Genomic DNA, 15,558 nt, shown 5'->3' with positions numbered 1-15,558 from the left:
ACCACCATCAGCAACCTGAACCATTAATACAAGGCAGGGTGGAGCTGTGATTTTATGTCGTTTACGCTAAATTGTGACCCAAACTGCTGAATGTTACACCAGAAACTAAGCCTGATCAGACCAGCTAATGTTTTTCCAATTTTCCATTGCCCAGTAGAGGTGAGCACATTGTAGCCTCGGTCTTGACGAGGCATTTCTGACCAGAAAACCTTCATTCAAATGATGTTTTGTCCCTAGAGATGACTGTGTGGAAAAATCAATTTCTGAAATGCCCACAGTAGCCCGTCTGCCACTAAAAAACACGCCACCTTCAAAGTCCGTTTGAACTTCAGCAAGATGTCTTGAACACGTCTACACGCCTAATTGGAGTTGCTCCCGTGTGATTGGCTAATTAGATATTTGTGTTAACAAGCAGTTGAACAGGTTTGCCTAATAAAGTGGCTGGAGAGTTATGTTACTCCTGACACATTGCATTGTTATATAAATAGACAAGGCACCAACGTCTAAAGGAACACTAAAACAGTTTGGGTAGAGTGACACATGAAAAGAATATTTTAAAAGAAATTCCACTAAAATCAAAACTCTTTCTTCTTGGTGAGTGTTTAGATGGACACGGTAACAATGGAAATGAACAAAAGTGGAAAAATAACTCTGTTTTTTAAATGGATAAAAAAAGAACATTTGTATTCTATATGTCTCATAATAAAAAATGTCTCATTTGTTGCATTTTTCTCATGCAAAATTATGCTAAGAACTAAGCATGAGAATCAAGGCAAACATTATTTACTATTCAGAGCTACAGGAAATAACCTGTTTTCCCATTTTTCCTGGGAAAACAAGGAATTTGTATAAAGCTTTATTAGTGTACATGAGGTACATTCACATGATATTAAAGAATACAGAAAGCTGCACACATGCCATTTAAAGTTTACTGCATGTCAGAGGTAAAAACTATGCCATGAAATAAAAAAACTTCCCAGACAGAGCCCTACCACAGCACAAATCCATGGAGGAGGATTTTAGAAAAGATGCTAAAGTGCATGAAGTTCCCAGGAGCACAGTGGGTTCCATCACTAAAGAAATTTCAAGCCAACCAAAACCAGTCTTTCTGGAACTGAAACTAAATAGCTGAACACAATGAGCTTTGAAAATTGTCACCAAAAATAGATGAAGCTACCAGAAGGTCAACCGCACTCAGTCAATCAGGACTTTATGAGAGTGGTCAGAAACTGAAGCTAGTCCTGAGTAAAATCCACAAGAGGGCCATGCTAGAGTTTGCCAAATTACACTTAAATCATTCTGAAAGCATGAAGGAAACGATTCTCTGCTCTGATGAGACAAGAATTGAACTCCTTGGCCGGAATAGCAATTGTTGTAAGTAGTGAAAGCCAGGTACTGGATGGGAGTAGCCAGCACCATTTTTTGGGAAGCCTTCTCAGCAGCGGATGCTGAAAAGAACTAGCCTCAACTGAGTGTGACAAATCACGCTTTCCCTTAAGATTGTAAGGCTAATTATATATGGCCCAAAATATGCTGTTTTTCCACCGCTTTTCAGTCAGAATCAAGCTGAGAACATCTGTATTCTCTCGCCAGATGCTACCAGAAAAAAAGCAAAGAGAGCTTTTGAAATCCTTGATTTTAGTATGAGGATTTATCTAGCTCATCTGTTGACTGATTGGCTGAGACAACGTTTCCCTCAAAAGAAACAGCAGGGCAGGCTCAGGGTGCTGACTGAGCCCTCATGGGGACATGAAAGAAAAATGAGAAGGCAAATCCAAGTCCTCATACACAGAAAAGGCTAGTAGTATAGACACCTTTTCCTCTGACACCAATTACACTGGGAGGATTGCATTAGCACAGCTCACTATCACATTCAATTAGGGGCAGGCTAATACCCACCGCTGATTTAGCACTAATTGAGAGAGGCAAGGCTGGCTGCTGGAACCCTCCACATTATTAATCTGTTTATTACTCTTTTAGAGCCATTCATTTCCTTCATCTCTCCATCTAATGTGGGCATCCGCTGCTTTCTTGATTAACAGCTATCCACTTAGAAGTGGATATGGCAAGAAACGTGGCACTTTATGTACAGTACATGGCCTGTGGGAGCCTGTAGGAGCAAACGTTTCATTCTGTGGAGGTGGAATGATCAGTTCTATGAAGATATGCTTAAATTAAACTGCACGAGCAGGACATTCAGGGCAACTGTCTATGCTAAATTCATGTGTGCTTTTGCTCTGGGGCTATTTTTCACAGTGTGGCCTTCTGTCTTGAGTTTGAGTTTGGGGACATCTGAGTGCCTTGGCACCCGATGACATTTTTCTATAATCATATTTTAGGCTCCAAGTTTGTTGCAACAGTTTTTGGATTGCTCTGACCTTTTCCAACATGTCACTTTTTTTTTTGCAGAAGGACCTTTACACTATTTTGCTGTTGAAGACCTGACCAGCACAGACCCGTTCAATACTCTTGCTATCATCTCGGTCACACACAGCAATCCAGACCTCAGCGTCGGTGGCTGACCTCACTGATGCATTTTCTTTATAGGATGGGAGCAAATTCCTGCAGATTCCACAATCTTGCAGAAGATTACCACACCATACTTTCACAATGGGGTGTCACATAAGAGTGGAGTATTGAGGTACCATTATTGCTTTTGTCAGTATTTAATGGCTAAGAGTACTTAACAATTATTTTCATTGCTCTCGAGGAAAAAAAAGAATCTCCCCTGCACAGCTTTTCTATGACAAAAAAGAAATAAACATAAAACATAGTAAAAGTGTACTGCTGTGGTCGTGGATCCTCTGTGGCTGAGACAGCTATAAATCAGGAAGTGGAAGTGGTGAGTGTTGTCCTTTATCAGGCCCTGTGTCCTGATAGTAGCCTCGCTTCTTTATCAGCTCCTGCCCCTCGCACCTGGCTCTCTGCACTGCCTGATCCTCCAGACAACATGCATCACAGACAGAAGAGGAGGGGAGCCTCAGTTCAAAGCCGGGAAAAGAGAGGAGATTGTTGCCATTACTGATAATGTTAGGATGTGTACTTTTTGTCATGTCTGATCTCTGAATCAGTCGTCTTCAAGTCTGTCATCACCATTTCTGGGTTTCAGTGGTTTCTGAAGGCAACCTCGCAACCATTAAAAGTTCAAAATTTAAGGTAAAAAGTCTGGCTGGCCATTATGAAACACAGACATGACAATAAAGAATGGGAGATATTACAACAGGGGATCTTTCATCTCATGCAAATGCTTTTCAGGCGCAAGAACCTAGAGAAATATAGAGTATGACACACTGTCCAAGATCAAAGTAAGATATTTTAAAGCCTTTTTGTGTGAGTTCTGATAAAAAACCTGACACAAATATTCACTAAATAGCTTAAGAGTCAGCTAAAATTAGTTCTGCCTTTACAGCAGAATGATTCAGGCTAATAATGGCTCAAAGATGGCACCATTCTCTGGTCCAAAAACAGCTGCCAGCTGTGAGTATGGAGATCGGCTGATCATTAGATATGCTTAATAACATTTGGGCAACCATTTAGGCAGCACTGGCACCCAGATCACGGGAGTTAGAATGTTCGCCATTCAGAGCAAGTCTGCCATGAGTCTGGCAATAAGGTGTGCTTAATCTAGACTCTGGCTGGGGTATACAAGTTTGGCATATGTGAAATCTACAGTATGTTTCTAAACTGTCTGAAGGTGCTCTCTAAAATGGTAATACTGGCATGGCAGGGAGCAAGGTCCAGGTCAAGCTGAACATGGTTGCATGGCCTAACAAGTGAGCTACGGTGGTACCCACACAAACTGTTCCTGAGCCTGGGCAGTGATTTCCATGTCTGTTTTTGATACAGTGCCACCTGAAGGCCTGAAGATTGTGGGGTTCACATGTTGAATTTCCTCCTTGCACAAAGAGTTCTCCGGATTATCAGAAACATCAGATTTAATATACCCTAGACCACAGGTGTCAAACTCCAGGCCTCAAGGGCCAGTGTCCTGCAGGTTTTAGATGTGTCCTTGATCCAACACATATAAATGGCTAAATTACCCCCTCAACATGTCTTGAAGTTCTCCAGAGGCCTGGTAATGAACTGGAGGCCTGGAGTTCAACAGCCCTGCCCTAGACTTGGAGATATACAATGTTACATTGACAAATGTTATTTTGAAGTTTGTATATGTCATTTTTTCCGGACTGGTGAGCCTGTAACCACCTTTTATTTTTGAGAAACTCTCTAAGATGCTCTTTTTGTACCCAGTCATGTTACAGACATATTGCCAGTTAACCTAATCCTTTGTAAAATGTATCTCTAGCCGTTTCTTTTTAGTACCACTTAGTTTTTCCAACCCTTTGCTGCCCATATACAAATCATCTTGAGACCTGCAGCCGCCATCAAATTCAAAATGAGCAAATATTTCTCATGAAATAGTAAAATGGAGCATTTTAAACATTGTTTTCTATGTTCTACTGTGAATAAATCATTGGTTTATGAGATTTGCAAATCATTGCATTCAGTTTGTATTAACGTTTTAATAACATGGGATCCAAACTTTTTTGGAATCAGGGTTTCATAATATCCTCACGCATGTCTTTAACTATCAAAGAAAACCTTTCTTCCTTTGGATGAGGACCTGCTAATATTTTGTCAAGGTCCCCTTGGAGTCCCAGAGATCTGATGTTAGCAACTTTGCACTTTAACAGTTTGTGCTGCTGTGTTTGGACAAAGTGTTTGTGGAGCTGAAGGTGAGAAGGAGGAACAGGAGTGGGTTGGTAGAAAAGTGTCCTTGAAAACATAAAGAACTGACTCATTGAACAGAAAAAACAACAACAAAGACCCTCCAGCTTTACAGCATTTTTTAGATATCCTTACTGGGGAACACCTGAACTGCAGCTGAGGGGGTCTGGGAGGAGTAGTACCTCAGGATTAAACAGAAAGAAGCATGTTGCTTTGTGTTTTGAAGGCTTGTGAACATGCCTGGGTGATAACAACTCCCCTGTTGATGCATGCCTGGCCAGTACACTATTAACTCTGCCCCCCACTTTCTTTGCGCCTCATCATCTTATTTACCTCCATCTCCTTTCCTATGAACATTTATCACATTCTCCTCCCTTTTTCCCTCTGCCCTCTTTTATTCTCTCATTTTTTTCTCACAGGCTGCCTCTGTGACCTATATTTCTTACTCAACTGAGAATATCATTTCCAACACCTGTGGGAGAAAAAAGGGGAAGTTGTTATTTCTGTTTCTCAAATGATTCAGGCACCTCTGCTCTCATCTGTTTGGGTAGTCAGCATGAATGGGCTTTTTTCCTGGGGTGACTGATATCCAGCTGGGGGGTCTATTAACCAAGTGTACCTCTTCCAGCCCCTGTTACAAGGTGGCCCGCCACTCCAATGCAGGAGGAGGAAAAATCTCTGAATAATAACAAATGTCACTCATATTGCTATCAGGTTGCACCTGAGCCATATAGATAACCACTATGTTTCCAGGCCGGAGGGATAGAAATGAAATTATGTCTGGGCCCATGAGAGGCAATAAGCTCCCCACACACACACACATACACAGTTAAGTTCCCTGTTGTGGCACTTCTCTCACCCGCTACACTATTGCTACCCTCACAGCCTCACCTAAGCTCCTACTTCTGAGCCTGGCAGCCATAAATATGACAGCGTACACACTATAGAGCATTTGGATGGAAATAACAAAACGGCAACAGTAAACAAATGCATCCTTTCCTTGGTGAGTGTTCTGGAAATCATATAAATGAAATAATATAAAGACCAACAGTACTGCCGCCCCTCATCTCTTTATATTTTGTTAGGAAAATGGGAAACAGGTGCACCGATTTATTCAAACAAATTCAAATACACATGGAAATACACAAAGTAAGACAACAGTAAAGTTTGAGGTTTTACAGTTCTAATAAGGCTGAAAGTTAATATTTGGTATGACCACCTTTATTATTCAACTCAGCCTGAACTCTCTTATGTAGACTTTCTGTAATGTCTTTAAGTAGGAATAGTTCTTCCGGCTTCCTGAAGGACATTCAAAGCTCTTCTTTGGATCTTGGCTGCCTTTTGTTCCATTCTCTATCATGATGATCCCACACTGCTTCATTAATGTCGAGGTCTAGGCTCTGGGGAGGCCAGTACATGACTGATAGTGTTCCACTGTGGGTTTTCTTTTCTTTCCAGGTATGCTTTTACTGGCAGTTACACTGGCATTTCGTTTAGAGAGGTTACATCATGTTTTACAGATGAATGTAGACACCCACCTCTCTACTGACCTCCTCTGTACAGTACAGTGATGTATATCCTGATGTATAAGACCCGTTGCCACTTTTCAGTCCAACTCCTGTTTAATTTGGCATATCTCAGCCTTTTCTCGCTGTTTACCTCACTTAAAGATGGCTTCTTGATGGCCACTCTTCCACTGGGACTATTTCTGATGAAGGTTTGGTGAGCATTAGCTGAAGGTCCAGATGCATCTTGGATCGTTTCCTATGTCTCCTTATTGTTTTCCTATTTCTTAAGGACATGACTTTTAGCTACAATTGATCTACTGTAGTTGTTTAATCCTGCCAATTATTCTTTTGTTGTTAAAGCTGTCAGATAATAACTCTTAGGTAATTGCTTTTTTGGTATGAAATTGAGTAAATCATAGCAGTGTAAAGTGGCTTAACAAGCAAAAAACACTTAACTGAAAATGGTCAGGAACAAGATATGGACTGAAAATGTGTGAAAAAACAGCCAATGTCCAAATAAAAATGACGAAAGAGCTTCTGGAGAATTACTGACAAAGAAAAAACACATATATAAGAAGGTCTGGCTCCTTGGAAATAAAATCTAAAGAAATGAGGGGGGGCTCGAGACTTTTGCACAGTCTGTATATTTTGTAAGCCTAATTATCACCAGTGCTGCTGCTCTTCTGCAGTGCAAAGGTCAGACATTCTCATTTTATTCACCTTCTTTTTGTGCATATATCTTTAACACTTAATTCCTATTCTTCCGACTCCACCTGAAGGCAGCACATATTGTTTCGCTCCTTTTCTGCCTCGTGAACCTGTATAGTATATTAGTGAAGGGAATAGCTGGTGATAATTAGGTGAGATAATAGCTTAAGTCAGTCAGTTGTTATGGTGCTGAATAAAAGCCCAGTAAAGCTGTGCAAACAGCCCAGAAATAACCCACATTATCATCGCCATCATTTCTCGGCTGGCTCGCGCTTGGCAAGCCAATGCCTCAGCATTTTTATGGCACCATTGCGCTGACGCAGGCCTGTTCCTCTGGGAGCCAAGAACCATCCATAGTGCTGGATTACACACAGAGTCCCTCAGCCCCGCCAGCTCGTCCTGCCTCTCGCTTTTTAAAATAAAGACTATTCATTACCGCGGAGGGACTCCGAGCCGTCTACCTGTGGTGTGGCACTGACGTGCCTGCCCACCAACTGAACACTGCTTTAGATCTGTTTCTCTGCGGCATACATCCTTACACGCTGGAGTTCAATTAAGAGAAAGCTGGGAGGGGAGGATGACAGATGTAGTACACAGGCAGGCAGAGAGTCCACATAGCAACTCTCCAGGAACTAACTCTGTCATTCTAAGTATAAAACTCTAAAAAAACAAGCTCTGTTAAAAGACTTTGGTTCCTTTGTGCAAAAAATAAAATAAATAAATAAGTAACAACCATAAAATCTTTTCACACTTTAGATCACGAAGAGCAAACTGATTGTGCTGCACTCATCATGTTTGAAACTGCTCATCTCATCCACAAATACAGTACTGCAGAGGCCAACAGACTTTTGCTGTCGTCAAAATATGCAGGAAAAAAAATCTATTGCATTAAAATTGAGTTACACAGACAGTCTGGCCATGGGGCTAACAGCCACTGTACTTCTGCCCAGTTTGAGTAAAAAGTGAATGACTTGATTGTAGACAAGCAAGAATACTCAATAACCAATTAGAGTCCATGGGAAAATTGGCGTTGCAAAATGGCATTATGCCACGGAGTACTCACTGAGTGGCTTTACCAAGCTGCAAAAACCTGTCCATATGGCTGTGTGCCAGCATAGTGGGTATAGAGATATTTTTACCACTTGAAGCTCCACTGTCGCTGGTATACTAATGACTAGCTGATACTCCGGCAGTGAAAGACAAAGCCAAGTGACTCATGTAGCCAATTACAGAAAAATATGCACCGCGCTCTGTTTCATCAAAAGCAAAGTGCATCTTCACTTAAAGGTCAAAACAGGCAAATTGGAGTTGTGGTGTTGCTATAGAAGGGCTGATGATGAGCACAGAGGAACAGATAAAGAGTAACGGACAAGGGATCATGAAATTCATCAGTGTGTTAAGTATTGATTTGCCTTTGCTGGATTTGAAACGGCTCCCAGTGGGGTCACACATGAATATAAAGTTATGTGTGTTAATTGTTAACGTCTGTGGATTATAATTTTGCCTCTCCGCATTGTGGTGCTATTAATTAATTTGCTAAATCATATTCCGAGATCCTTCCATGTCTGTAAGCTATGATTCACAGCATTTCACAGTCATGTCTCCTCACTATAGCTGACTGCATGGGGCAATGTGACCGTACGAGCATGACGCTAATTTGAAATTCATTACTGAGATGCAAGCACTTTTATATTTGGGTTTTGTGACAGTGAGTACTCACCGCAGGGTCCTTTGTGTTGGATGCTGATTTCCTTCTGCAGCGCACAACCCATCAATCGCATCTCGCAGGGGCTGCCGTAGGTCTGGCCGTCGGATCCGCACACGGGGTCGGACGTTTGCGGGCAGGCTTCGGAACACTCGCACACCGCTTCGTTGTTCTTGACCACACACTCTGCCCCGTGACTGCACGCTACATGCAAGCACGGGCTCGGTATGTTGAGATCTGAAGGCCGACCACCCAAGAGACAGAGATCACAGTTAGAGGCATGGTAGCAAACAGTACAGCCTTAGTGGTCGGGGAGAATATAAAGTTGAGGTTGGAGAGAAGTCTGGGGTTGCAAAAGAGCACAGGTGATAGTGAGGTAAGTTAGAATATCGCTACAAATAGAAGCGCTGGTTTTTGTGTTAGAAAGGGTTTAGGGAGAAACAGAGATATGATGGAATATGCAATGCAGCCCTAGTCCTGTGTCACCTCAACTTCCTTAGTTTCCTATGTCATTTCCTTGCCTTTGTACCTATCCTGATGTGTCCTGAATCTTTGAAGAGTCCACGGAATCCAGAGGCACGAGGACAGTGGATAAAAACATGTCCCTGTAGCACAATAGAGATGAAACAGCCTACGAACAATGGTTGCACTGCCTTTTTTTTTTTCCCTGCGCGTAAACGCCTGGATTAATTGACGTTCCCAGTGTGCCCCTTCAAAGGCTGCCATTTGCATCTCAGTGAGAGCCATTGCTTCAGCCAAAGCTGGTTGAACTGACATGCAGGAGCAAGAAAAGGAAGAGCACCAGGGATAGAGTTTGCTTTTTGAGAGAGTGAGAGAATTAAAAAGAGAAAGAAATAGGCGAAAAGAAGAAAGAGCCCTCTGCTTAATAATTCAAAAAAGGCAAGCTCCTGGGCAGAGGCAGATATGAAATGTGAACATCAGAGAGAGGTGTCTGCCTCAGTCTTTTCTCCTCACACGCTAACTCCAGCATGACTTCATTAAAACGAGGACAGGATTTTGTACCCATGGTTCTGGTAGCGGCAGATGGGTGTAGGCCAGGGCCGATAAAACCTGACTTGATCAGAACAGAGTGAAAACCTGACGAAAAAAAATGGGCGTGAACAACGCTTTGATCACAGCCTCCCATCCCATCACTTCTTTAAAGCTTTATGTACCAGGGAAAATATTATATGGCATCGTGTGCTCTCTGAGTCGGGGGCGCCGGCATGCGTGCGCGAGCGCTGCCGGCTCAGCCCGACGGTTGGAAGATTGAAGCCTTAGGTGGGATGGTGCACACTCCGGTATCGAGAGCGAGCGAAAGATGATAGCCTGGCACCGTAGTGGTTTTCATTTAGAAAGTTTCACGCATGAGGAACGGATCCCTCTGCTAAATGTGGTGTGTCTGCAGATTAGAGGAAAACGCAGACGGAGGCATCAAATAGTTTCTGATGAGAAGCCGTGGTTGAAATGGAAAGTGGTGCCGTTTCACAACCAAAGCGAAACAAAACTTGCTTCCTCCTTCTGCGCCACCTTTCTTGTGAGCTTTGGTTAGATGAGTAGAGGTGCTGTCATGGAAACTGCCCTTTGTAATGACGCCACCCATGGCTCCATCATTATTGAGACCATTATGGGATTAGATAGTAACACGGGGGTGTTGTGGGTGGGGGGCTGACTTGGCATGTGCGAAGCCCCATGATTCATTTATCAGCTCAGGGATGTTCAGCTGAGCCTCAACTCGTAGCGCTAACACGAGGGGGGAAATTATCAACTGATAACGCAGACGGTGGCAATTAGCTTGTTGCACTCTGATGAAAGAAAGGGGGTATGTGGGATAAAGATCAGTGTTATCTACATAAGACAGATCATTTGGCTCATCTGTCTGAATTATGATCACTCCTGAGCTGAACTGCAGATATTAAAATAAAAATGAGAGCAGATGTAACATAGTTTGTCCACGACCGCCTACTGTTTTCCCACAACTGTAATTGAGCAAATCTTTCCCGATCTCGAGCGCGGGCGCGGGCGCTCTCATTTCCGAGGGTGAGTGTTTCAGATTAAAGGGTGAAACACCGTTATTGATTTCTGCGTTGGGAAGGCGAGCTGGCTTTTCAAAAGAGCTCGGAGGTGCCACATAAATATGAAAGCTGCTCAATGCCGCTTAATTCGGTGCCGCTTCAAAAACAATTGATTCCCTGTGATCTCATTTCAACGCCTTGTGTCTGTGTGTGTGTGTCTCCAAGTGCGTGTAACCGTTGTACGCTTGTGATCCGAGCTTAACTGTACAACCTTGGCCTGCATTAAAGTTCACCAGCCCACTTCCCAAGGACGGGCTCCTAAAACACAACTGCAGCCTCCGATAAGGCCTTTGTCTCCCATTCTCTTTGTTTCACACTCATAAAAAAGATGAAAGAATTCCCCTCCAAAACTATTTTTTTTATCATCCTCCACCTCTGGGGGGCAAAATTTCTGCCTGATTTATTAACTGGAGACAATATACGAGGGTGAAAAAAAAGACAATCTCCCCAAGTGTAAAAAGAATCTTGTGACACAGTTAAAAAAAGAACTGAAGCTGTCTTTTTACTTTCCCTTGGATGCAGGGAGAAGCTTTGAAATGGCGGGCCTAAGCTTGGTCGCTCACAAGCCTTTTCCAGCTCTCTTTCGCTCTCTGGTCTTCTCCCAAATAGAAAAATCCATCTCTTCATGCATGTATCAGTCCTTCTTTCAGGCAAGTCCAGAATACACTATAGTTTCTGGCTTTAAAGTGTTCTGTTTTATGCACGAAAATTAGCTTGACAGTTAGATGGGAGGTGCCAAACACATAGCACAGTAGCCAAGGCATTGTTTTAGTGGCTGAGCAGGTGCAGTGAATTGTCTCTCATGGATAGAGAAAAGTGGAAGGAGAAGAAAAAAGGCACGAATACTTTTCCCTCTCTCTATTCTCCAATCAAGGATTCAGCTCTGCTAGTGTGTAATCTGCTCTGTTTCTGTACTACCACACCGGCTGACAGGACTTTACATTCCGGGTGTCGCCTCAGTCTGTATCCTCTCCTGCTAGGAGGCATGTAAATTTATCCATTTTAATTAGTGCGGTATTTTAATAGCATGCCTCCACTTCAGGACTCAGGAGGGGATTGCTTCGGGTTAGGCCACAGTGTCACTAGCAGACCACGTCAAATATTGAGAGGACACGTTCCTCTGATTCCCTGATTGCTTACCTGTCTGCCTGAAGTCTTATTATTGCTCACTTAGTGGAGTTATATGACAGATAAAGTGCCAAGGACACCACAGTGCTGCTTATAAAGCTTAACGGCTCCTTGTTAGGTTGCGCGATGGCACGGCGCGCTCCGGTCAGACTCAGCTGTGACTGTGGCTGCTGCAGTCAGCGGGCCCACACTGTTAACCCCACCGTAACATGTCGCTGAAATGCTGGGAGATTATTTTGGCGAGCGTTTCCTCCCATCTCCGCTCAGCTCATACATATGTTAATTGGACTTTTCCCCCCTCGGGTCTGTGTGCAATTCCAAATCATTCCCTATATTATGCAGGGCAGTGAATCAGTGTAATCCAGGTGATGCTTGCAGTGGCCAACTGGCAGGAATAATCACCTACAACTGCAACCCATTACAACACAGGATTCCAATAGGGTGCAGCCAATCTGCAGCAAAATCCCGCCTTCTGTGTGTCTCCACTGCCAGGGCTTTGATCCGACTCCCTTTACCTCCCTCACATTAAAAACATTTATGTATCATATTAGTCGAGGGAGAGGGAGGTGCAGAGAAAAGGCTATATTAGCATACAGCAAAAGGCATACCCGCAGGCTGTGTCTGTCTACCACTGAATACTTATCACAGGCAGGAGGTGAGTCGAAGCCTCTTTGTGCTTGTACAACTAAGAATGTGTTGCTCTTCAAAATAGAGACGAGCAAAAATAACACGGGGAGGGGACACAAGCTGGCATCCCCTGATCTTTTGAGATATATCCGTCAGAGATGAGATGATACGCAAATATTGTTGGTCTAATCCAAAAAAGGTGGTGATCTAGTCATTAGGGTGTGTATGTTGCAGGAAGTTTAAAAAAGTAAAGAAAAAACGGCACATCAGTTCGCTTCACTTACTGCATCTCCGATCAAATCAGGAGCTACAGCACGAGGAAGGCCTAGGAAGACATTTTTTAAAAAATGAAAAGAAAACTGTTGAAATTGAAAGAACTGCATGGCTGATCACACCCCAACGGAACACCAAGCCCGCCTCAAGTCACTCCTGACACCCCGTTGACCCACATTTCTCTGCAATTTCTGCTCAATGACAGCCTGCGGGCCGCAGTAAGTGGACCGGCGGTCCCTAGCTGCCGTCAATCAGGCTCCCGCGGCACTTCCTCTAATTAACTTGATTAGCAATAACAGCACTGGTGATCTCAGGCTGACTTACACACTCAGGCTTCGCGACTGTTTGTTAGTCCAATCACAAACGCGCAGGGGGGAGATGCTCATCAAATAAACATGCAAATGATAAAATATTCTGCACAAAGTCTTGACACCTAAGGTGACAGATTTTTTTCTTTCCTGCTTTGCAGAGCTCTTTGTCAATGACAATGTGTCTTCCACTGAGTGATTTTGTGTTAACCTCCAGAGGCGACAGGCAACACATTTCAAGCAACTTGCACTTGCGTGAGCTTTTCTGCACTTGTGATTGCGCTCGCTCGCTCTCTCGCACACAGCTGTGTACACACGAAATGACAAAAGAGCCGCGGATAAAGATTTTGTGTCCTCAAAACCAGCTCCTTCATTTGTTCACTCCTTGTTTATGTGTGCGTGTGTTTCTAATAGGCTGCCTTGTGTTACTGATTTTACTGAATCATTCTCCTTTATGTGCTAAAAAGCAACACTGCTGCTTGTATTTTTGTTTTATGAACAACATAACCACCAATTCAGAGGGCCCTCTCTACTTCGTATTCTGTTAATACCAGACGTGAGGCTAGTACATGAACGGGCTCCAGGGACCTGTGGTGAGCAGCTATGCACTCCTGTAGTCTTTTCCATTGATTACTACTGAATATGCACCAAAATAGCATGCCCGCTGGGCAGGAAGTAAGCTGCAGCGCAACTTTGGGCCAAGATAGAGGAGAGAAGGCAAAGATTTAATTATGCATTTTCACTGCAAAAGTAATTAATTTTACACACAGTCTGGTTCCCTCATATCAAATAAATAGATTCCTTTTTTTAAAGGCATTTTAACAAGCACAATCATTTATGTGGGGAAAAAAAGTTGTTGAAAAGATACTTCCTTCCAATTAATGGGCTGTCTCGTGTTGCTTTTTTGGTTTTCAGCTTCAGATTGACTCAGTGTCTTTTTTGGCAGAAAGGCATAGCAAATATACTTCGTAAATACAGGAGCTAGCACTTTAAGTTGCTCTGTTATTTCACATCACTTTTATCAATGGGGAAATTTTATAGAATCAGAATACAATAGACTCAAACATCAAAGAGTCTCCCATCATTGCTCGGTGCTCTAAATATAGCTGAAAATACAAGAACATTTCTGCAACAGACCACGCTACATGCACACTTCCTTGCTTAGTTTCTGCTGATAGCCTGCTGTGCTGACAGAGGGGAAGAAAAACAGGATTTCTTTGCATTAGCCTAAAAATATTCTTGTGTAGTGTGAAACACTTAACAGAGGCCATCTGTGGAGATTTACAATCAATCTCAAATTAACCACTGCAGACATTTTCTTGCATTTTATTCAAACGTCGGATGAAGGCAAGTTCGACTGCACGTCGGGGTTGCAATTATGTTTTAACCTGCTATTAAAACTGTGTGTGTGTACTGTAGAACAGCAACCTGGTCTATGAATAAGTCACACAAAGTCCAGTAAATAATTGAACCTCTTTAAAAGTTGATAGATCTTTTCCTCTGTTGGTGCCAAACGACTCTTATGTTTCCATCTTAGAAACCAAGGCTGCTGACCTGTCCGTCCTCCTTCCCAGCAGTCTACTCTGATTCATTTCCAGCAAAAGTCATTCGCGTGTTTACAGACCTCTGGAAGATTTGTGACTCTGTCTGGACTTAAGTAAATCAGCTAAACGTCACGTGGTGTCTTCATCTCTAAATTGAAGGTTTGGATATCAATCAATTTGGGGGTTTTTCCCCCCTAGGGAGGACAGCCGTCAGGACGTTATAGACATGTTGGGTTTCTTTACAGCACAATCCATTGTGGGGGTGAGTACCGGCAGGGGAGGGGTGACATTAAGGGCTGTCACCCACATGAGAAGAGATTTATGACTGTGTCAAAACTGGAGAATTTCATCCGTTTGACAGCTGGCAGAGTGATCGATCACTCCACCTAACCCACCACTCAACCAGTGAAACAAGAGAATGAAATGAAAAAGCTCAAAAATTATTAAATACCACTCATTTAATTGATCAGATACATGAAACTTTGCCTATAATCTTGACATGGTGGGCAACTGAGTGCGTGGGACTGTTTGACACAGCTCTCATTCTGATTTGACCTTTGACAGTACTGTCATGGCTGCAAGTGTGTTGGCATGTGCGTTCTGATAGGCTATCGATTGATTCTTAAGAGAACTCAGTGCTTTGGAAGTCAGTTCGGAAGATGCTCACATCCTTAAATTATGTGCATCTGTCAGGTGAATCTTTTTTGGTTTACAGTGAGAGATCTACACGCTACAAGGTTGAATATAGTTTCATTTAAGAAAGAAAGAAAAAGAAAAATTAAGAGTGAGAGTTCTAATGTGATTAAACACATGGAAACACCGACACACACACACACACACACACACACACACACACACACACACACACACACACACACACACACACACACACACACACACACACACACACACACACACACACACACACACACACTCCTTGCATGCATATCATCTGTC

At 42.9% G+C, this 15,558-nt stretch overlaps 1 protein-coding gene across 4 annotated transcripts in view; it reads right to left on the bottom strand.

Moving 5' to 3' along the window:
- Nucleotides 1–15,558, bottom strand: part of agrn (agrin) — a 257,870-nt gene that overhangs the window by 61,625 nt on the left and 180,687 nt on the right. For all 4 annotated transcript variants that reach the window (XM_026153154.2, XM_080295221.1, XM_026153157.2 and 1 more), the window contains one exon: nt 8,662–8,883. In XM_026153154.2, the coding sequence (XP_026008939.2) occupies nt 8,662–8,883 (222 nt within the window). The remainder of the gene's footprint in view (nt 1–8,661; nt 8,884–15,558) is intronic.

This window comes from Astatotilapia calliptera, chromosome 20 (genome assembly GCF_964374335.1).
Source record: "Astatotilapia calliptera chromosome 20, fAstCal68.1, whole genome shotgun sequence".
NCBI classification, from domain to species: domain Eukaryota; kingdom Metazoa; phylum Chordata; class Actinopteri; order Cichliformes; family Cichlidae; genus Astatotilapia; species Astatotilapia calliptera.
This window is presented reverse-complemented; position numbering and strand designations above follow the sequence as displayed.